The sequence below is a fragment of the Phocoena phocoena genome, chromosome X, assembly GCF_963924675.1.
Source record: "Phocoena phocoena chromosome X, mPhoPho1.1, whole genome shotgun sequence".
Lineage (NCBI taxonomy): Eukaryota > Metazoa > Chordata > Mammalia > Artiodactyla > Phocoenidae > Phocoena > Phocoena phocoena.
In genome coordinates, this window is record NC_089240.1 from 46,611,434 (window position 1) to 46,635,725 (window position 24,292).

The following is a 24,292-nucleotide window of genomic DNA, read 5'->3' on the forward strand; positions in this document are numbered from 1 at the left end:
TCCCTGGTGGTCCAGTGGGTAGGACTCTGCACTCCCAACGCAGGGGGCCCAGGTTCAATCCCTGGTCAGGGAACTAGATCCCGCATGCATGCCACAACTAAAAAGATCCCGCATGCTGCAACTAAAAAGATCCTGCATGCCGCAACGAAGATCCCGTGTGCCACAACTGAGACCCAACACAGCCAAAATAAAACAAACAAAAACAAAAAAAGATGTGCCCCAGTTCATTACCTTGACTTATTTTCTTCATAGATCACCTCTTACTGAAGTTACCCAACTTATTTCTTTATATGTTCATGGTCTGTCTCTCCTTAGATTGGAAACTCCATGAAAGTAGGGATTTTGTCTTGTCCCCAGCTTCTAGAATACATTTAGAGTTTATTATAGTGAATTTGATATGATGTAAGGATAACTTCATTTTTTTTCCAAAAGGATGGCTGATTGTCTCAACACCAGGACTTGCTCTTCTAAAGGAGAATTATTACTGAGTCGAGGATGGTTATGATTATTATTCAGTCCAGTGGTTCTCAACCTGTGGTGTATTGGAATCACACTTGGAGATTTTTTTAAAATTTAGATTTAATTTTAATTTAGATATAGATAACAAAGTACCACAAACTGGGTGGCTTAAAACAGAAAGGTATTGTCTCACAGTTCTGGAGGCTAGAAGTGGTATTGGCAGGCCATGCTCACTCTGAAAGCCCTAGCAAAGCATCCTTCTTTGTCTCTTTCTAGCTTCTGGTGGTTGCAATCCTTGACATTCCTTGACTTGTAGGTGTATCACTCTGCCTCCATCATCACATGTGTGTGCCTGAATTTCTCTCTTCTTATAAGGACCCCAGTCATTGGGCTAAGGTCCACCCTAATGTAATATGACTTCATTTTAACATACAAAGACCATATTTCCAAGTAAGGTCACAATCACAGGCTCTGGGTGGACATGAATTTTGGGGGGAACACTATTCAACCCAGTACAGAGTGTCACATTTACAAACTCTGCTTTATTAGGTCTGGAGTGGAGGCCCAGCATCCTTAATTTTTAAAAGTTTTACAGACTTGACAAATGATATCAATGTTCACCTGGAAAGGTGGACATGGGGGAAGGCCCTTTTGAAGCAGAATCTCAATCCCAGATGCCAGTAAATAAAAATACTGATGAATTTCACTGCATAAAAGTTAAAACTTTGTGAGGTAAAAAAAAATACCATAAACAAATTCAAAAGATCAGCAAAGCTGGGAAAACATATTTGCATCATATATGATAAAAGGCTAATTTCTTTAATTTATAATGAGTTCAGAAGAATTAACATGAAAGAGACAAAACCCAATAGTAAAATGAGCTAAAGAATAAGCAAGTAATTTACAGAGAAAGACATACACATATCAATAGAGATTTGAAAAGATGTTCAATCTCATCCATGAGTAAAGGCATTTAAATCAAAACAATAAAATACCATCTTGACCTATCAGATTGGGAAATGTTTAAAGTTTGATTGTACGTAGAACAAGTGAGGGTATGAAGAAATACTAGATACTTTCATATGCTGTTGGTGGGACTGAAGTTGGTACAACTTTTTTCATTTATAATTTGGCAATATATATCAAAATAGAACACGCACATATTCTTTGAACGTTGTGGGCTTTGCTAGTGCCTCCTCAGCTATCATTTCCCACTTTTTCCTTCCCAACAATTTGTAGATTTTTATTTGTATATCTCTTCTTCCCACTCATAGCCCATGTGTTTTGGGGTAAACAGATCTTACTCCCAGTTCTTCTGACCACAGACATCATTAGTTCAGGGGAGGACTTGTGACCTAAGCAAGCCAATGAGGGAGAACCCTGGGAGTCCTGCTCACTGGGAATGTTGGGTCAGAGTTTTCTCTTCTCTGCTGGACTTAAAGGAAGAGATTCAAAGCCTCCATTGCCACTGGCAGCCATCTCGTGGCCACCTTGGCTAAAGCACTGGTTCTCAGCCTTCAGTGTGCATCATAATCACCTAATCTATTAAAACGTAGATTGCTGATCTCTACTCCCAGAGTTTCAGATTCTGCAGGTCTACAGTACGGACCAAAAATTTCCTTTTCCAGGGCTTCCCTGGTGGCACAGTGGTTGAGGGTCCGCCTGCTGATGCCCACATGCCGCGGAGTGGTTCGGCCCATGAGCCATGGCCGCTGAGCCTGTGCGTCCGGAGCCTGTGCTCCGCAACAGGAGAGGCCACAACAGTGAGAGGCCCGCGTACCGCAAAAAAAAAAAAAAATTCCTTTTCCAAGAAGTTCCCAGGTGATATTGATGCTGCTGGTCCAGGGACCACACCTGGAAAACCAGCTGGATAAAGTAGGGACTGTACAGCAGAGAGACTTAAAGAAACTGGGTAGCTCTAGCTCACCCTACCGCTGGAGTTGTGTTTTGCTACTTGTAACCAAAAGCGCCCTAACCAATATACTCAGCAATCTCGTACTAAAAATTTACCCTATGGATATACTTGCAGAAGTTTACCAAAATATATGCCCAGGGATGATCATTGCAGCACCGTTTGTAATAGCTAAAACTGGAAGCAATCAAAGTACTTGTCAACGCTATTCTCTCACTTCATCCCAGCTTACACTTCTCCCTCCCTGTGTCCTCCAGTCCATCCTCTACCTCTGCGTCTTTATTCCTGTCCTGTCCCTAGGTTCATCAGAACCTTTTTTTTTTTTTTTAGATTCCATATATATGTGTTAGCATACGGTATTTATTTTGCTCTTTCTGACTTACTTCATGCTGTATGACAGATCAGACAGACGTCCATCCACCTCACTAATACAGCAGAAACTAACACAACATTGTAAAGCAATTATACAGCAATTATACTCCAATAAAGATGTTTAAAAAAAAATCTGGACCTCAAAGTACTTGTCAATAGGGAATTGATCCATCTGATGGAATCATCCATCTAATGGACACTATGTAGTGTTGAAAATTATGAAATATTCTGTGCATGCTCATAGAAAAATATCTCTAAGATATATTAAGTATAAAAATCATGATGATTAAAAGGGAGTAATTTATACTTTTTAAACAAAAGAATAAATAAACAGATATGCAGGTATATGCTTAATTGTTTCCTGGAAGGCTAATTTTGATTAAGAATGGCTATATTTGAGGAAAGGAGTTGAAATTGAGGTGGTGCTAGAGGTTCTTCAGTCTTCATTTTGTATATTTTTATTCTGTTTGAGTTGCCTAACCTTAGGCAAACTTTCCTTTTTTTCAAAAAATAAAATGTCATTTGGAGTTATCTGGGCAAGGCATAGGCCAATTTTACTTTCCTTCTTTGTGTTTCTGTATTGAATAAACTAATAAATGTTATGTTATTTTTTAAAAGATTAAATCATGAAAAGGTGAATGGAAAATTAAAGACTTCTCAGGTATTCTGATGTGCAGCTAGGCTTGAGTGCCACTAACATGGTGCATAGGTTATAAACTGGTGAGGACTTATACCTATCCAGATTGAGACTTAACTGGGGAGCTACTAATTATACTTTAATGTGCATATGAATTACCTAGGGATCTTGTTAAAATGCAGATTCTGATTGAATAGATCTTAGGTGGGGCCCAATATTCTGCATTTCTAATAAGCTCTCAAGTGATGCTAATGTTGCTGGACTACTGATCACACTTTGATAGCAAGAACAAAGAAAGAGGAAAGGAGGAAAAAGAAGGAAGAGGAGGGACCATGAAGATGGAGAGGAAGGGACAGATATGAGACACTGCAGAATGATTGGGTATATGGAAAGAGGAGAGTCTGAGGTGATGAGGTTTTTGGTCTGGGTGATGCGAAGATAGTAGTGACATTAACCAGAGATAGAGGAATCAAGCTGGAGGAGGAGGAAGTACAGGAAACAATGAAGGAGTGTGAGTAAGACTTCACATTTAAACATACTGAGTTATGATTTTTCTGGGAGAGTATTATGTGGACTTGTCCAGCAGATCATTTGAACTCTGACTCTGCTCAGTAAAGTTCACATAGAGGCAGATTTGAGACTCATCTGTATAAAGGTAAGAGCTGAGACCATGGGATAGGATGAAACTGAACAGGGAGAAAGAATAGTGAGAAGATGGCTGAAAACAGAAACTCTGAGAAATGCTAATCTTAAGAGACATGCTAAGAAGGAAATGAAAAAGTAGTTGGAGAGGCAGTACAGAAGACTAAATATCCTGAAGGGCTTTCCTACTAAAGAACAACTAGATCCGGCATGAAAAATAATTTTTATTGTATTGCTGGATGTGTGAGTTAGCAACTGCTGCATAATAAACCAACTCACAACTCAGTAGCTTGAAACCAAACCATTTATTGTTGCTCATGAGTCTTGGTGCTCTGTTGATCTGCACTAGGCTAGGCTGATCTTGGCTGGGCTCACACATGTATCTGTGGTCTGCTGGTGGGTTGGTTGGTGGCTGACAGGTCTAAGCTGGTCTGGCTGGATATAGCTAGACAAATGGGTCTCTCATCCTCCAGAAGGCTAGTCCAGGCTCATTCCCATGGTAATTCCAGGGGTCCAAGAGAGTGAGCAGAAGCACGCAAGGCTTAGAACTGACATAATATCACTTCTGCAACAGTCTATTGATCAAAGCAAAACATAAGACTAGTCTAGATTTGAAGGGTGGAGAAACAGATGCCATCTCTTAATGGGAAGAGCTGCAAAAGGTGTAGATACAGGGAGATGTGAACAACTATGGCCATTTTTGTAATCAATTTATCATGCTGGACTTATCAGAAGTAAAAGGAGTCTTTAAAGAGCAAGCAAAATACAGCAAGCAAGCAAACAAACAAAGCCATGACAATAGTAATAAACCCCACTGAGCTGGCTAGGGAGAGCAGGGCACTTGAGGACACTTCCAAAAATGGAATAGAGGTAGTTCCTTGGAAAATTGAGGTGCTGTTACTGGAAGAAATGAGGAAAGGCTGCTGGTCAGGTAGGAAAACGAATAGACATCTGCTTCAGAATCCAAGAATCTAGTCTTTGTCATGAGAAAATTCTAGGAATACTTTAAATTGACACAGAACAGCCTTGTCTTTTTGGTCCTTGAAACCAGTACGCACATGAGGCAACTTTTAGGAGTTTGAGCTTGGACTCAAAACCAGCATGTCAACTGTGTCTTCTTAAGGTATTGAAAGTGTTTTCACATCCACTAGCTTGTGTAACTCTCACAACTACCTATAAGGGAGGTAAAGCAGGCATTATTATTCCCATTTAATACTACTTCTAAAAGTAATTTTGTCACTATCTTATAAAAGTGAGCATTTGCATGCCTTCGGTCCCAGCAGGAGACATGTGCACAAGCATACACGGCAACATTAATGGAAATAAGCCATATTTCCATTGGACAGAGAATGGGTAGATAAACTGTAGTATATTCACACAATGGAATACTATACAGAAGTGAAAACAAATTAACTACAGCTACAGCAGTAACGTGTTTGAGTCTTAGAGAAAAAAAAAGTTGGGTGAGAAAAGGAAGTTGCAGAACACTACATAAAAATAACGTTTTTATAAAATTATAAAGGAAGTACAACCTAACAATATATTGTTTAGGAATAATTACATATGTGATGTAACTATTTAAAAAGAAACCAAGGGAATGAAAACTAAAAGTCAAGATACCGGTTACCTCTGGGGAAGGCAGAGAGATGGAATAGTTTTTAGGTTGGGCAGTGGGCTCATGAGTGTTCATTTTATTATTGAATTTCATTAACATATGTTACATGTATCCTTTTGTGTTTATCAAATAATACATAATTTTTTAAAGTAGTCAAAAAAGGAAAGAGAAATAGCAGAGAAATGTCAGGGAAGCCAGAGAATTTCAGGAAATGGGTTGTGTTTCAGTGTCAATTACTGTGGAAGTCCTTAGCAAGATGCCTGTATGAAAACCCTGGACTTGGTGACTGGGAGCACACTAGTCGCCTTTGGAAGCAGCCACATTCAAATGGGAAGGGCTGATGCCAGATTACAGGCTAGGAAGAAATGTGTTACGAGGAAATCAGGACTGGGAGCGTAGACAAGTCTTTCATCTACTACCAACCCTCCTACCCCCACCAAACCCATAACAGCTAACATTTATTGAGGCTGAATTATATGCCAGGCATTTTACATACACTATGTCATTTAATCCTCATAACCACCCCCACAGGGTGGGCTAGGGGAGCTAAACTCAATGCTTGTGTTACCACAAGATTACATCCACTTCAGCCCACATGCAGAGAATCCCTATGACACTGGAATGGGAATGAATGTTTCACTATTCCATTACAAATTTTAGGTATACTGACTCAAGTGGTTAGGTAATGGCAACCAGCCAAAAGGCAATGAGTCAAATCTACCCAGAAATGGGTCATTTCTCCCTGTGATGCTATTATTGCGACTCACCAAACTTACCTCTCCCTTTTTCCAGGGACATAGTAGAACTGTACTTTTCCACCTCTAGGAAATTAGGTGCAACCATGTGGGCCATCTCTTTGGGCAATAAAAAGAGAGAAGTGATGTGTGATATTTTAAGCTTTAAGAGTCAGTGTGTATTTTGGTCACATTCCTTCCCAACTCAGTGATGCGGCTTCTGTTGGTCTGAGTTATCAAGTGGCTTTGGATGAACAGAGATCCCCTGACAACACATGTTGGACATAATAAGCAAGAAGTATACCTTTATTATGTGAGATTTGGGGGTTATTATAGCAGCAAAACCTAGCCTATCCAAACTGATACACTCCCCTTTTCTAGAGTTGAAGATTATAAATGTGTAAGGACTGAATAATAAGATGAAAATGTTTTAAAATATATAAAATAAACTGCCTAGAACTCTTTCTGACACATAGTAATCCTCCGATAGATGCATTTGCTCCTAATAAATGAGCACAGAATTTTCGTATTTCTCACACACAAATAAAAGACTAGTTGTAGAAGAAATAAATAGAAGACAATGTTCCAGGCTCACATTATTCCTAATACTTGTGATTTTAGAAGAGATATTTTCATTCTTGGTCACTTTATCCCTCAAGTCCATGAAAAAACACAGTTGACGCTGCTTGGGTCATATACCCATCCCTGCACTCGGGGAGGTGAAGCCATGTTGTGACTGATGGTCAACCCACCCCTACCCCAAGATTGGAAAGAGCAGTTCCCCAAAGGAAAAAGAAAAACAAAAAACTGCACTTAACTGCTGCCAGAAAGAGGAAGGAATGCTGAGGAGGCAGAAATAAGAGTTATCTACTTAGTCAAAACATAGGTTTAGAACCCTGGTTTTTATCACTTATTAGCTGTGTGTGAACTTGGGCACCACTGAACCAGTTTGCTCGTGTGTAAAGTGAGGATAGTACTTACTTTGCAGAGTTGTTTGAAGCTTAGAAACAGTGTAAAATAGCTTAGTACTATGCTTGGTACCTAATAGGTCCTCAGCAAACAGTAACTTTTAAAAGCCAAATGCTAAGGATTTCCCACTATTAAGTTCTGAGTCCCAACACTCAAAGATCAAAGGTTAGGAAAAGACATCTATAGCCATAATGAACCAAATACAAAACAAATTTTTACAAATGATAGTTTTCATTTAAGGGTAAGTATTTACAAGTTTCGGTAACCTCTAATGCTCGCCTTTAGGTTCAGCTGTTTCCTTTTGTAATCTGTACACACAAGGCACAGAGCAGCCAGGGAGGCCAAGACCAGCTAGCAACACTCAGCAGAAGCAGTAAGGTAAGAAGAATGCCCTAGAGTCCTGGCTTCAGACTCTGCTCCAAGCATCAGTCTATTGCTCAAAGGTGACTCAGAACTCTTTTTCTTTTTTTTGAGAGCCCCATTTAAAAGCATATTTAAATGCATACCATTCAGTGATGAACCTTCATATTCAATCTTCTTGTGTTTTTGCCACCAACACATCCTCTGCCTCAAATCTACAATCTGTTTTGCACCAGGGAACATTTTCAAAGGTGTTTTAATTGTCCTTGATTTAGTCATCAAACATTTCTAAGTGCATGCTCGGTGGTAGATGCCAAGAAGACAAAGATGGTCAAGTTTAATCTACTAGCAGAGATGCAGCGAGGTGCTACAGGGACTGGATCTGGGGAGTCTGTTCAGGGGTCCCTAGTAAGAGATCTGGAAAAGAATCACAAAGATATGAGCTGAAGCTTAGGGGAAAAAGTTGAGACTGCACCAGAGACAAGGGGAGAGAGGTATTCTAGGCAATGGTACAAGCAAATGAGAAGAAATGGATATTAATAGCTAAATGTGTGTAGGATGTGATTTAGTGTTGCTGGAATGAGTTGGGGTGGCAGGAAATGAGGCTGGAGAAGTGGTCAGGAGCCAGATTATGAAGGGACCATGGAAATGGGCATGCAGCATGTTAGAAGGACAGATTCCTCTGGAAGCTGATAAGCATGGTGGATTAAAGCAGTGGTTCTTAATGTCTCTTAGGTCATAGACTTCTTTAAGTAACTAACAAAGGTATGGTCCCTTTCACTGGGAAAAGGTACATACACGTAGACACAAAATTTGCTCACAGTTGCCTGGTTAGGAGTAAGACAGAGGAACAACTGCAACAATTTAGGTGAGACATGAGGAGGCCTGAACTAAGCCACAGAAAGTGGGGAGAGAAAAGAGATAGATGTGAGAAAGAGAAAGATGGTTGAGTGTTACCAACAGATCTTGTCACAAATTGGATTTGAGAAATGATGGAAAGAAAGACATGCATCTAGGATAACTCCCAGGTTGGTTTGTGGTGTAGACAACTGAGTAGAAGGTAGTGTCACTCATGGAGAGGAGCAGGCTTCAGAGGAGAAGATGGGTTCAGTTTGGGAAATGTCGAGTCAGAGGTGCCTTTAGAACATCCAAATAAAGAAGTTCAGCAGGAAGCTAAATATGCCCTTCCTTTTCTTGTACTGGTTCTCTTGCCCTGATATTCAACTACAAATAGGCTCCTAAATCTCTGTGCAACACTTCTGAATTGAGACAAGTATATTCCCCATTTGCCGAAAGGAGTCCAGAAATGGGAGAAGAAATTAAACTTCGCACACCCAAAATTATTTCACATTTTTTTTACTAAAAGAATAGACTTTTATTAAGCACTGTAAGTTTCTTTCCATCAGCATTAACAGAACAACAGACCAATTTCCATCACAGAACAACTCCTGAGACATTTTCATTCCTTTCTGAAACACTTTCCTTAATTCCGCAGTTTCTCCTAAGAAGCATCCATTCAAACTTACATTAATAAACTATGGAGCTTTTGTGGTGAGGTGGGCCAAAAAGGCAGGGAATTTGGAAGAGAAATACGTATTATCCATCCACTAAACACACTGTCAAGAGCACAGGAGAAGAGATACTACCACAGGAAAAAACAATGAAAGATTTTACTTTTGTCAATAACATCATTTATCAGGGAGCACTAAAAATCAACGACTCCTTGAGTTAGTTTCTTTACCTAGTATGTTATTCTAAAAATAGAACAGAATAGAATAAAATAAAAGGTAGATGGGGAAGTGTCTTCTGGGGAGTAACTAAAATGAAGTCATCAGATTTTGCAGGGTTATGAGAGATTAATAAAATCTGAAATATTTAATTTGTTGCATTTACATGAAAACTCACTAGTCATTAGTTACTACCAACACAGATAAAAAGAGCATCTATAAAAGTACAAGGGCAATGTCAAAAGCTGCAGTGGGCACCCTAGCATAGGTTTTTTTAAATTTTGCTTTTACCTTGGAAAAGATGATTTTGTAAAAAAAAAATATATGAAGTTATTTTCTTAGAACATCAAAATAACCTCTGACAATACTGAAGATAATTAGCAGTAACAGGGGAATAGGGGAATACCTGCAGCAGCAGACTACTGCAATAAGCCAAGGGAAAAGAAAATGGAAAGTCAAATAAAAGAAGATGCCAAAGTCACAAGAGGGAGAAAAATACAGGGCGACACACAGTGGAACAGTGAAAACTTACCCCCCCCAAACCCCAGGCATATTTAGGAAATATGCATCAGGAAGTAAACAAGTATAATGATTAAACCTTAGTAGAATTATACTAACTACTTTAAACTGTGGTCTACTTGTACTGTCATTTCAAAGTGGGGTGGGGGAGTCTTAGAGGCTGAAAGGGTAGCACAGACAGGCCCACAGGAGCCTTCTAAGGTTCCAGCGGACTGGATCACTATAACCAAACAGTTACTTCCACATTCTTTCTACCCTACATAAGCATTCCTCCCCCCACCCCCCTCCTTAACCACCCTCCCTAATGCCTTACCTGGCTGTTTTTCTCAGGGATTAAAAACAAGTTAATGTGACTTGGCCAACGATGCCAGGAAATCAAGACGGAGACAAAAATCAAATATCACTAGCCAAAGCAAGTGCCATTTCTTGGGCTATAAAGTCTACCCAAAGTCCTACTGGCTCAGAATGAAAATGATACAAGTGAGCAGAAGTTTATCAGGCCTGGTCCAGACTAGACTGGCCACTGAATAAGGGTGGGAGTTATAGGCTGACCCCAATACACACCAGCAGAAATCAAGAACTGAAAGTCCTTGGGGATCAGTGGCTATATACATCCAGGGTGCTTTTGCTTGTGGCCCTACAAGGTAAAGGGGTCATTTCTGGGGGTTCCCATATGATGCATGACTTTGTTCAAGAAAGGCCACATCATAGTCAGAAATTGAACCTCAAGTGAAGGATGACAGTCTCTTCAAGTGGTACTCACAGCAAAAAGCAGACTCATGTTCCCTAATTTGAAAGAAATTAGAAAAAGTTAATCTTGCAATTAGAAAAAGTTAATCTTCCAGTAATAAACCTTAGTCTTTCTGGCTTCTAAATTGTATGTTTTGGCAGATAAATTAAAACATGGCCCTTTATGGTTCTTTCTTGTAACCTTACAAACCCAAAATGCTGAATCCAAATAAAAATCAAAGTTGGAAGTGAGACACTTGTTTCATCCTGGGCCAGGCTAGGAGAAAGTAGAAGTGTGTGGAAGGGAGAAAAGCAAGCCGTTTGGCAAACTGGAATCATCCCTGTCAAAGCAGCAATTTTACTTCTCACAGTGAATGCCTACAAAATAATAAATCTTCTTAATGCTGTGAGAGTTAACAATACTGTCACTTGATTGTGTCAAATAGATTCAAGATTCACAGAAACAGCAACTGAAGAAAATGCCTTTCCATATAACTCCAAGTACTTCCTATTAGAAATCGGAGCTAGTTAGCTATTTAATTTAACACAGCTCAGTGATTCTGGTTACTTTTAGAGCTCCAAAGGACTCCTCCCTCTGTGGCTCCAGAAAGAAATTTCCAAGCCATCTACGTTCGCTACTAAATCCTTCTCTTGCTGGATACAGAAGTCCTAACCTTCAAGATGTTGTGAAAGGTTGGGCAGGTTAGGAGAAGAGCGGGAACCAAATTAGGGGAGCCAATTCCATAGAGGAGGTTTTTGTACACTTTGTTCTTGGTTATATCTGGCTGGGTATGCATTCTTGTCATCCTGCTTTGGTTTATGTAAGACGTGTCTGGGCAGGGGGAAAGGCATTCTAGACCTCCCTCCCCTGCAAGTTGCGGGTTCTCTTAAATTGGGCCAGACTAGGATAAAACAGTCTGAGACTGTCTTCAGTCTCTCATGATGATACACTCATTGTTAAGTGGGTAGTGAGCAAACAGCCTTCTGGTTGTCTGGAAAAAAATCACCAAGGACCTACTCTGGGTTAAGGTACATGGGGTTTTTCAAAAAGAGAGAGAACCCTGCTAGAAGTCTAGTCAGTTGTATTCCTGTAGAAATGGTACTTCTTGGGCAAGAATATCACAAAGCCCAAAAGGAAGTGTATGAGGCTGGAAGCCTCAACTCCTGAACGAAGACACAATGCTAATCTGTTGCAAGCCATGTTCCCATCTCTCATACTGTTGAGGAGGGAAACTGGAAGTGCAAGGTTGTCTCAAGAGTATCTCCAGAAAGGGGGAACAGCCTCTTTGTCCTGGACAGATTCTGGCCTCACTTGGGGGCTGGGAACCTTTTACAGAATACCCCTATAGGCCCGGGCCAGAGTCCTCTGAAGTCTTCCTTGCAAAGCAAATGAAAAGATCCAGTAGTCAAAATGTCAATGAACAAACGAAACAATCTAGGTATGTAAAATCAAATTGCCGATTTCCTCACACTTCCCTACCCCATCTTTCCAATGTTAGTCCTCTCTCCTTCAGGGATTAATGACAATAAATTCTAGGCCAGTTTGATCCCAGAGTTTCAGATGAGATTTCCTCCAAACTGGCTGCAAGCCCCAGTAATTACCTCCCATCCCCTTTCTCTCTCCCAACCAGGCTGCTCCTTCATAAGGAAATGCCCAACTCTTCCCAATCCTATTCCAACCTCCTGTTTTTACCATACGGGATGTGAGGACTCTGTTCAAGATTAGGCTTGTGACAACCCAACTGTTTGTTGTTCTGAACAGGCAATCTCTGGAAAGTACTTTTTGTCTGCTTTAGAGAAGCCCATCTTCTCATAATTGTGATGGGCTATGACTTAGTAAGGATTTTAAAATGTGGTCTTTTGAAACCTACCACTCCATAGCAGTGGAAGCATTTCTGGGAAATTCAGTAAATCTTCTGGGACATCATCAGGTATGTATGTGTGTGCATGTATATAAATATATATATACAAAATATATATATTTATATTTATATATACATACACACATACACATATATTTATATATATATAAAATATGTATAGATAAATAGATTTGTCTCTTTATATAAAGGGTATGTGTATGCATATAGATACATGCATTCATATATATATATCTATCCAAACATCCATACACAAACACACACACACACACAAGCATACACAATCTTTTGAGTTCCCTTTCGTACTCAATTTCATTATATTGATTCCACCCTTTCAGGGTGTGGGCAGCAGGGAGTGGGTGAACTGCACCACATCTTCTATTTTACAAACAATTCATTAGTTCAGAGGCAGGAAAAATCTGCCCAGTACTTTTCTGATTCACTTGAATCCCCCAGTACAAAGGCCATTGGTAGTTATTTTAAGTGTATAAAATTTTTAAAAAAATTAAAAAAATAAAATAACCAATACTACCTCACTTCCCTGAAAACATCTACCTATCTGATTGTCAGGTCAGAGCTAGAGGTGGTAGTATAAACTCCTGGCAGAGGTGAATGGGGAGAAAGAGTTAGAAGATGTGGATACTGATTATATATGAAGGCCCTACTATTTCATAAAGAAAAAAGCAAGTTAGGAAGCCATATACTCAGAAAACCAAAGCTGGAACTTTTCTATAGGGCCTTATGTGATGACATCTGATAGTCACTGCCTTAATAGGCTTCCAGGGGACGTAAAGAGAATATTGGCACTATATATTCAATTTGAGAACAGGAACTATGCTTGTTGCCATTCATATTAGATCAGAGCTTCCCTAGAAGCAGACCACTGAGTCTGGAAGCCCAGAAAAAGACAGGGAAGGGGAAAAGATGGATATAATAGAACACCCCATCCAAATTCTGGATGAAACTAGGGTAAGCATTTTATGTCCTCCTCTAACTTGGGCCTAAAATCAGAAAAGTATAGGTTTTCCCCTCTTCCTGATCTGCTGAAGCCATCTTCTGCTTGTTATTCCTCTTTCTGTTGTGCCACAGTTCCCAGCTTTTGCTCTCGTAAGCGGCTCTTCTCACCATTCTTCACGGGGAAGTAGCGGTTACCATTATTACACACACTGCTGTCTCTGGTTAAGGCACACTGTGATGGAGCTGGAAGATGATCATTCTTCTCTTCCTTGATCAATGTGCCATTGTTTCCATTTACCTGTGAGCGAGACCGACCTTGATGAGGCTCCAGGGATTTAGAAACTCCATCTGAAGTGCTCTGTCAAAAACAGAGATATTCAGTAGAAATGGTAATCCCAAACTGGCTGATCCCTCCCAAGCACGTTTATAAGCTAGCCTGCAGAAACTGCTTCAGTTCTTCAAAAACACCAGAAAGCCCAAAGCTTGTTAACACCTAGTACACTCTGAGACTGTCTGGACAACTTAGGGTGACAACAAATGGATCTGACTCAAATCCAGTGGCAATGACAACACAATAATGACACAGCTACTATTTACAAAGCTTTACAATATATTTTTTTCAAATGCCAAAAGGGACCCTAAATGGTAGATATTATGATGCCCCATTTACAGATGAGGAAGCTGAGGCTCAGAAAGATTAAAGTAACTTGCTCAAGGAGACACAGGTAGAAAGTGGTGGGGCCAGGATTGCACTCCAGGTTGTTCAGCCTCTAAAGTTTACTCTCTTAACTTCCACGCAACGCTGTCCAATACTGACAATTGGACATGTAAATGAAAGGAAAAGAAAACAAATGATAAGATCTATGTGCAATATTCCATAGAATTTTTCATAAGTAAAAACAATCATCTGGTTTTCTTTTAATTTCAGAAATGTAACTGCTCTTGAAATGCTAACACCATGAACTGTATTACCTTGAAAGTGCATTACTGGCTCTCAATGAATATTATTAGGAATAATAACAGTGGTTGGGCATGCCAGGTACTCTGATGTTGGTTTCACAGATAAGAAAGACAAATGAGGCTTGAAAAAGTAAAATAACTTGCTCAAGGTCACTTGCATCCAAGTCTGTTTGACTCCAAAGACATTGTTCTTTCCACTAAGACACAACACATAATGGAAGTCTAATACCTGTTGAATTTGTGGTCAATTATAAATAATAACTATTAATATTTATTGAGCACTTCCCATGTTCCAGGTTCTGTGTTAAACACTACATATATCATCTCATTTAATACTCAAAATAACTCTATGAGGTAGGTACCAATTCTTCCATTTTTATAGATGAGGAATTTAGAGCACAGAGAGGTTAAGTAATTTGCCCAAAGTCACAGAACTGGTAAGTGGCAGAGCCAGATTCAAAGCTAGATCATTTGGCTCCAAAACCTACACAACATGGGCGTTAACTGTGAAGTGTTTCTCAAGAACCTGGAAATAAGATGAAACTGGTAATGGATGGAATTAGCCATGTGAGGTAGTCAACAAAGAAATAAAAATGTAACAAGTAAGTGACTGAAGAACTTGAGAACACACAAAACTCCACTGACCTAGGAATAATCTCAAGAAGACAGAACTGTAATATAAGAAGATTTAATAAGCTGCAACAATTAATTATCTCAGATTTTGGAGAAAGGGCAACTGAACAGAAAAAGGAGAGTCAGCAAGGCAATCAGCAGCAGCTCTGTCTAGGGAAAATGTCTTAGCTAAAAACAAAGTCAACGTGAGGCTTTCCCTGGCCAGGCTACTTCTAGAGTAGATAACAGTACCCCCAGAAATCTTAGCTAAGAGAAACTTAAGATCATCTACCATCCCTTGTTTTCCCTCAGTTTCCCCATCTGTAAAATAGAGAGAATGATAGTATCTATTTCATAGGTTCCTATAAGGGTTCAATGACATACTCCATGTAAAGCACTTAGAACATGTTGTAGAACATGTTGTGCCTGGCACATTGTAAGAACTCAATGCCAACTAATGTTACTGTTCTGATTCCATGCCCCCAGGCAAACTTCTGATACCATGGCCTCCCTTTCAGCTTGCTCTTAGAGAGAGAAAGCTCCGGTAGACATGGTTAAGAGCATGCATACAAGAGTCAGCCAGGCCTAGGTCTGAATCTTATCTCTAACAATTAGAGTTGTTATCCCGTTTCAGAATTAGCACAGCACAGGGCTTTGGAATCAGTCAGCTCACGCTGGAATGTCAACTCTAATACTAACTTGATGGGTAATTTTGGGCAAGGTGCTTCATCCCTCTGGACCTCAGTTTTTTCCTGTTTAAAATGGGAATAATAAATACATGTATTTATGAGTGACTGGAAAAAAGTGTACAATATATTACAATAATTATTTCTTCTCACTGTAAATCAGTACTTTATCTTTCACCCCCTCCCTTCTCTTCCCTTCCCCCACTCCTTTAGCCATATCCACATAGCTATTTCTGTGATCTTGGTTAATGTGAGTCAACCACTTACAGATGGATCCACTATTATTGCACCAAAAATATCAGGTTTTTCAGACTGTATGCCTACTGATCAGTCCCTGAATCATGGTGAATTCATCAAGGCTGTACTACCTTATGGGAGACTATCTGAGTGACTAGTTTTCCTGCCTGGTGCAATCCCTTTTTGCTTATTGAGCAGCTTCTGGAAAAAGCTGAAAAGCTTTGGAAAAATCCAAAGTCACTGCTTTCTGGCTTTGGAGTACATTACAAAATGCTTTGTGTGGGGGACTTACCATTGTAGTTCCATTTGGGGCTCAAAATAACATTAAAGCAAATTTGTATTCCTTGAGAAAACATTAGACAATGGGAGTTAACATGGATGCAATGAGGGCTGGTTGTATACATGAGAGCTGAGCTGGGATTGAGGGCTGACAATAAAATTGCCTTGCAATATGGTCTAATCAGTGACCCTTGTGAGGATTAGAAACCACATATAAAATGTCTAGTAGATGGCTTGGAAGAAAGTAAGCACTCAAGAAATGGTAGCTACTATGCTATGAGGAGCCCAGCAGTCTTAGGCCATTACAAGATTTTGGATCACTACAGGGGGAAGGGGGGATGCCTATTGAAGACCAGTGAGTTTAAGATCATTCTGAACCATTAAGAGTAAGCAGAATGGCGACGTCTCCTCCCTCCCCATCATCAGCAAAGGCAAAAGTCCAATTTTCTAAGCAGCTCTGGTAGCCCCTCAGAAGTTCAGGCACACTAGTGGAGTCCCACTCTTAACTTCACTTTGGTCCCTTTATGGCTGCATGTAGTGCATACCATGCTAAGTGTAGGTCTTTAGGACACAGTACCTGGTTTCTATCTTGTGGCCTCACTCAGGGAAAAGGATGACACTGCAGCCCTGTGGGAAGAGCCTGGGCAGGTTAACCCTCATTAGACTGCTAGAGAGCAGGCGGATGAAATCAAATGCTGGGAGAAGCTATGAAAGCTCCCAGGTTTCCATGCCTGATCTCTTGCAATTAAAAAACAAACAAACAAACAAACAAAACAAACGACAAGAGGTATCAAACAGAAGCTAGATCATCTCAAAAAGGTACTTACTTGTTTATTTCCTTTTTTATGTCCTTTGGATCCTCTACCAGTCTGCTCTTTTCCATGCCTTTAGAAAGTGGGGGGAAAAGTGATCATGAGGAACACATAAAGCCTGTACCTCCATTTTCACTTAGTTAACTACTCACCTCCTCTAGGAAGTTTGACCCTCTTAAGTTAGATGCCTCTCCTCTGTGTTACCACTGTAAACCTCTATCTCTGTCATTTCTATGTCATACCGAATTGTCCTGTGTCCCAAGTCCTCCTCTAGGGCAAAAACTTTTTCATCAAGGCAGGGCATTTTTATATGTTTGCTGAACTCAACTGAAAACTGGCTTTAAAAACGCAAAGTTAGTTAATGCCTCTTACCTTAATAGAAGGGTTGAATAGCTAGGCATTTTCCCAAGAGCACCTTGATTGACACTAGCTTATACCAACCTATTCAAATACATACCCCTTTCCCGGCCCACCGACAGAAACCACTTGCATGCCAAAGGAGCCATGACCCCTGGAGGATCTGCTGCCAGCCCACTGGCCCACAACCATCCCGGCAATCTCTAGTTTTCCTCCTTGGGGTGGGATTGGATGGAGACCTGGGAAGAGAGGAAGAATGGTAAGTGCACGGTAGGATAAGAGGTGGAACAAAAGATCTACAGCCCACCTACTCTGTGTATTTCCATTTCTCTATGATAAAAAGACTGTGATAACAACAAAGGGTCATGGTGGAAGCAAATTTTGGAAGAGGGTGTTGAAGATCCGTACATATCCACTTTAGCAAGTGGGGTGTGCCTGATTCATTTTCCAACCACAGAGCCTGCACACAGTAGGCATTCAATATTTGTGGAGAGAGAATGAGGTCTTAAGATCTAGCTATTGGAAAATTATAGGCCAAAACCACTTTTGATTCAAATACATGTCACTACACACTGGAGGATCAGCCAAACAATCAAACAAAACAAAAAATAATGAAACCAAAGTAACAGTAATTTATGATTATAAAGTAAGAATAGCAACAGTTGAAAACCAGAACCAATTCAAGACAAGATAGCAGATCTCCTTAAAACAGGAATCTCCAACTCTGTGTGTGAGCTCACAAGCACAGTACAGCTCTGTAATTTGCCACAAAAGGAAGCCTTCATAGAATACAGAATTCTAGTAAACCCTTAATTTTAGTTTGTGGAAAAACCCCAAATATTAATAACTCTTCACTCACTTAGCAGGTTGTTAGCAAAGAGCCCTTCATTTATATAAAAGTGGGAGTCTAAGGAACTAGGTGACTAGCTAATCCTAAGAGGGCAAGAAAGACTTGCATTTGGGGATCCTACTGTGGCCTTTAAGGAGTCAGAAGGCTCCTCATGAACCACTAGTAACTGGAGACTAGGCATCAGTGAGAGCTGGGGCAATGGTGAGGACCTCCCAAGAACTTGGCCTTAATTAAGGCTGTCTTCTGAGACACAGTAAAGTCAACATGCAAAGAATGAGAGCAGGCATCTATAAAGACACCTTCAAAGGATGGAATGAATGGCTGGCTCCCTGGTTTGTGAGACTTAATCATTACTTGATTGAACAGAGCAGACACTCACACTGCTCCTCTAAGCACAGCCTTGAGCTAAACATCCATGCTGAATTTTGTGACCCTAAATTTAAGACAAATTTCAACTTCCAGCTTTATTATTTTTAAAGTGACGAGCAATACACAACAAACAGTTCAACCATAGCACTCTCAACCGATCACAGAAACTTGGTATTTCATGTTAAAATGTCCCCATTAAAATACCCTGTTTCGCCAGGGGACAGGTTGTTTGAATTATCAGGGTCAGTATCTGACCTACCTAAGCAAGAACGTCTGTTCGTCATTAAGCCACAGCTCAGATATCACCATAATGTATACATACGTGTGTGTACATACATGTGTGTGTGGATCCATGTGAGTGTGTATGTATTTGTTTTCTTCACTAAACTGCAATCCCCTGGAGGGTACAGACTATGACTTATTTCTCTCCATGCTTCTGGAAATGTGTTAGATCTACCCTCAGAGTGGAAATGGGTACATCAAGCTATGGCTGTTTGCTGACACTGGTCATTTACTTACCTACCATTGCTCTTCCTGCAAGCTCCTGTGCACATCTGCCTATGGGGAGAGAGTGAGCTAACCAGCAACCATGAAGACCCAGTTCACATGAATTACAGTTCTCAAAAGTAATAAATTGACAAAAAAAGTAATAAAGTGACTCTTGGTTTCTGCATCAGTTACTTCATGAGTGGTTTGGTGAGAGTCAAATCCTTAGGGATCAATCACCTCTATGGAGAGTGGTCTGGGAAGACACTGGGCTCTCCTCCACAGGCTACACCCCTCCATCTCAGTAAGCTCCTCTTCAAACCACATCATAGCACAGAAGGTAAAGATATATGTGAAACTGCTGATTCTGTAACTGGCAATAATTACTGGATGGGTTACTATGAAATAGATTGAGTTTGACAAACACCTCATTCTTAGGTACTGACCTGAAAACCCCCGGCTCCTTCCTTGAGGGGGAGGTGGCATTGGGCCCATGGCTCGGGGGTAAAGCGAAACTGGGTAGAGAGAGGGCACCATGGGAGGCACAAAAGTAGGTGATGGAAGTAGAGCAGAAGGCGGTGGATAGTTCATGTTGACTCCTTCAAGGATGCTCTGTCTCATCTTCTCCACTTTGGTTGCCAGGTCAGCCTTCAAATGAGGGATGGAATAATAATAACAGCTGCCATTTCTTGAACTTCTCCTATGTTTCAGGCACAGTATTGGGCAGTCTAGGTACAGTCTCACAATCTATTCGCACTAAAAGAATCGAGGCCTGGAGTTAAATGGCTCAAGGTGACATACTCAGGGAAGCCTGTCTGGCACCAAAGCCCCCACTCTGCATGACACCAAACTACCATCATACTAGTTCTGACTGAGGGCTTGTGAGGCACCTTGACTAGGTCAAGGAAGACAAATATAACAAGAAGTATTTATTAATTGTCTATTACACAGCCAGCAATAGGCTAGGTTATTTTTTTAAGGGGGAGGTAACAGAATAAGGTAAAAGAGAGAACAAAACTTGACATATACAAACCCTTTTAACCTTCTCCCCCATACCCAGGATCAGAGACCATGACCTCTGTCCAGGATAAGTCCATGCCTCTAGTCCGGAGGTCAGGAGACTTGTTCTGAAAAGGGCCAGATAGGTTTTGTAGGCCGTACTTTTTCTGTCACAACTACTTGACTCTGCCACTGTAGTGTGAAAGCAGTCATGGACAATATGTAAATGAATGAATGTGGCTATGTTCCAAAAAGCTTTATTGGAATAAAAATTCAAATTAAAAAATTTTTAATAGTTTGCTGACCCCCTGCTCTAGTCTCTCAGCTTATACCCCACAAATGGACAAAGAAGTAAGTAAGGGCTCCTTTCCCTTGACTTCTCTCATCTTTTCGAAAGTTTTACTGCAAAAAATATCCCCTGCTTTTACTCTGCCATCTACTTTACAACCCTCTTCTATTTCCAAAATAGTTCCTTTATAAAAAATATGATCACTTTCAAAAGTGACTTACAGTTTTTATAAATAAGGGAAATGAAATTCTAAGAATTGGGGGAAAGGCATAGAGTATATCTGAGTATTCCATGGGGAAGAAATAACTTGGAGCAAAAAAAGGAATATGAAAACTTGAAGCTCATTTAAAAAAAAAAAAACGCTTCCCAACATGATTTTGTAACATGTACATATCAGACTCTGGGCCTTTGGGATCATCCTTGACCAAGTTAGGTTAAGGTCAGACACATTCTCCCACTTCTGCTACCTCCTTCCCCAATGTCTCGGCTCATTTTCCGCTTTCTGTCATTCATCCCCACAGAAGATCAGAGACGGTCTTAGCAGCTGCCCAACATGTGGTACCTGGCCATCGCAGAGCTCAACCAGGGATACTCGCTCCCGGCCTGCTTTAATTAGCTTGCTCTGGAACAGCTTGCCATCGAAGTAAATCCAGGGGCAGCAGTGTTCCCAAGGGACTGGCTGGCCACAGGCATCATTAGCAAACAGAGCTGTGTCGACCCCACTCATGAAGAGGGCAGCTAGCTGGATCCCTCGAGCATCCAGTTTCTCAATCTGAAACCACCACAGAGGAAAAACTACCATTAAGAAATTACTGTTAGTGCTTGCTTTGGCAGCACATATACTAAAATTGGAACGATACAGAGAAGATTAGCATGGCCCCTGCACAAGGATGACACCCAAATTCGTGAAGCATTCCATATTTTTATTTACAATAACCAGGACATGGAAACAACCTAAGTGTCCACCAACAGATGAATGGATAAAGAAGATGTGGCACATATATACAATGGAATATTACTCAGCCATAAAAAGGAACAAAATTGAGTTATTTGTAGTGAGGTGTACGGACCTAGAGTGTGTCATACAGAGTGAAGTAAGTCAGAAAGAGAAAGACAAATACCGTATGCTAACACATATATATGGAATCTAAGAAAAAAAAATGGTCATGAAGAACCTAGGGGCAAGACGGGAATAAAGACACAGACCTACTAGAGAATGGACTTGAGGATATGGGGAGGGGGAAGGGTAAGCTGTGACAAAGTGAGAGAGTGGCATGGACATATATACACTACCAAACGTAAAATAGATAGCTAGTGGGAAGCAGCCACATAGCACAGGGAGATCAGCTCGGTGCTTTGTGACCACCTAGAGGGGTGGGATAGTGAGGGTGGGAGGGAGGGAGATGCAAGAGGGAAGAGACATGGGAACATATGTATATGTATAACTGATTCACTTTGTTATAAAGCAGAAACTAACACACCATTGTAAAGCAATTATACTCCAATAAAGGTGTTAAAAAAAAGAAATTACTGTTATTGGTTACATTTGCTTATTCCTGTTTTGCTGATTATTCCAGTTAAATTAGAACATGTTGCCTTTCAATACAGACATTTGAGTGCATAAGCAGCCTCCATCCATTTGTTTCCCTGAGATGGTTTGGATGATACTCATTACAAAAAAAAAAAAAAAATCAGCTTTAAAACCTTAAAAAGACACCCACTTGAGAAACCATTTTTTCTGCCTGTCAAATTAGAAAAAAATTAAAACAAAACTAAAGACCAAAAGAACACCCAATGCTGATGAGGATACGGTGAAATAAATGGGCACACTCAAATAAAACTAATGAGTAATGTATATTACAATTAAGCAATATATATCAAGAACCTTAAAAATGTTCACATTTGTTGACTCAGAAATTCTACTTTTAGGAATCTATTCTAAGGAAGTAGAGATGTGAATAAAGCTCTATGCATAAAGATATTAATTACAGGACTTCCTTGGTTGCACAGTGGTTAAGAATCCGCCTGCCAATGCAGGGGACATGGGTTCAAACCCGAGTTCAGGAGGCTCCCACATGCCACAGAGCAACTAAGCCCATGTGCCACAACTACTGAGCCTGCGCTCTAGAGCCCGCGAGCCACAACTACTGAGCCCATGTGCCACAACTCCCGAAGCCTGCGTGCCTAGAGCCCAAGCTCCACAACGAGAGAAGCCACTGCAATGAGGAACACGTGCACCGCAATGAGAAGCACGCGCACCGAAACGAAGAGTAGCCCCCGCTCGCCGCACCTAGAGAAAGCCCGCGCGCAGCAATGAAGACCCAATGCAGCCTAAAAAAATTTTTAAAAAAGATGTTAATAATTACATATAATAGGTGAAAACTGGAAACCAAATGGCCAACATTAGAATAATTAAATGATACATCCATATGATAAAATATTTAGCAGAAAATTTTAAGACATAGAAAATATGTGCTATATTAAGTTTAAAAATACAGTATATAATTACATAAATAATATTTCAACTATGTAGAAAATACATGACAAAAGTCTCGAAAAAAACATCAAAATGTTCACAGTGGCTATCTCAAGTTGGCCTGTTAGATGGCTTTACCAGGAAAAGGGGAAGTACTTGCAGGTCCCTTCCTAGGTGTGGTGTGGAGTTGTCAGTACCTGCTCTAGCACCAAGCAGTATCACATTTACTGTAAAAAGGAACCCACACTGTCTGTCTAAGACTGTTTTCATCTTTTCCTTAGTTGACCCTACTGAAATCAAGATTTTGTAAGACTTACTAGACTTTATCTTCTAGTTTATACTAGGGCCTGAAAGGACCATGGCTACTGAAGTCAGAAGAGGAATGTCCTGCATTAGTACCTAATATTTATTGAGTACTGTGTACTTAAAATGTGCTAGACACTGTTCTAAGTGTTTTGCATGGATTATTTTATTTAATATCTTCATAACCCTACAAGTAAGGAAACTGAAGCTACAGGGGTTAAGCAACCTGCCCAAGGACACATAGCTAGAAGGTAATGAAGCTAAGATTCAAAGTCAAGCCAGCCTGGCTTCAGAGCCTGCCCTCCAACCTACTATATTCTACTGCCTTCAGTTATATGGTGGATTTACTTTCTTCCTTATGCTTTTCTAGACTTTCCTCTAACACCCAATAAGTATTATTTAAAAAGGGAGGGTAGCACAGGGAATTATACCCATTATCTTATAATAACCTACAATGGAATATAATCTGCAAAAGTACTGAATCACTGTGCTTATACTTGAAACTAACACAATATTGTAAATCAACTATACTTCAATAAAAAAGGGAGGGTGGACATTTACTCAGAGACAAACAGGGAACACCAGGATAAGTCCCCTGTAGCATCTTTTGTAAGAGTTGGAAACCTTACTGTGGCCTACGGGCCACAACTTATTTGCCTTACACAATATCCATTTTTTTCTACCCATTCTCACCTATCACTACGTGAACAGTGTTGGCTTTATTAATAGACATAAATATTTGGCTAAAGTAAATCAAACATTTACCTGCAGAACTTACTCTTCTCCCCAGCTCCAGGAAAAAAAGACCTAAAATAAAGCTATGAGCTCATAAAAGAAAGAATTTAAATGAGGATCGATCAAATCACCTTGAGTTCTTGAAGCTGATCTGGTTCATAAAGCTGAGTAGATACTGCCTGTGCAAGGAAGGTGTCTAGCTCATGGCGATGCAGGATTCGGCCACCAGGCCACTGAACCATATATCTAGAAGATAAAAGCATCATTAGGTGACAAAAGCTCATTTATTCATTTCACAAACACTTATTAAGCTAGGGTCTGGCCATGGGC

General features: G+C 40.3%; 1 protein-coding gene and 2 non-coding genes across 3 annotated transcripts in view; 2 read left to right on the top strand and 1 right to left on the bottom strand.

Annotated features, from left to right (window-relative positions):
* On the top strand, window positions 1-73 carry TRNAG-CCC (transfer RNA glycine (anticodon CCC)). Its single transcript has one exon. It is a non-coding gene; the product is annotated as a tRNA-Gly (tRNA).
* Window positions 74-13,618: 13,545 nt separating this feature from the next.
* FAM120C (family with sequence similarity 120 member C) overlaps window positions 13,619-24,292 on the bottom strand; it is a 134,164-nt gene continuing 123,490 nt past the window's right edge. The window contains exons 11-16 of the mRNA XM_065900771.1: window positions 24,094-24,208; window positions 21,011-21,220; window positions 19,607-19,808; window positions 17,556-17,694; window positions 17,114-17,171; window positions 13,619-13,870 (exon numbers count right to left, since the gene is read on the bottom strand). Of these exons, the coding sequence (XP_065756843.1) occupies window positions 13,619-13,870; window positions 17,114-17,171; window positions 17,556-17,694; window positions 19,607-19,808; window positions 21,011-21,220; window positions 24,094-24,208 (976 nt within the window). The remainder of the gene's footprint in view (window positions 13,871-17,113; window positions 17,172-17,555; window positions 17,695-19,606; window positions 19,809-21,010; window positions 21,221-24,093; window positions 24,209-24,292) is intronic.
* LOC136143178 (U6 spliceosomal RNA) lies at window positions 21,267-21,373 on the top strand. The gene has a single exon (XR_010657873.1). It is a non-coding gene; the product is annotated as a U6 spliceosomal RNA (small nuclear RNA).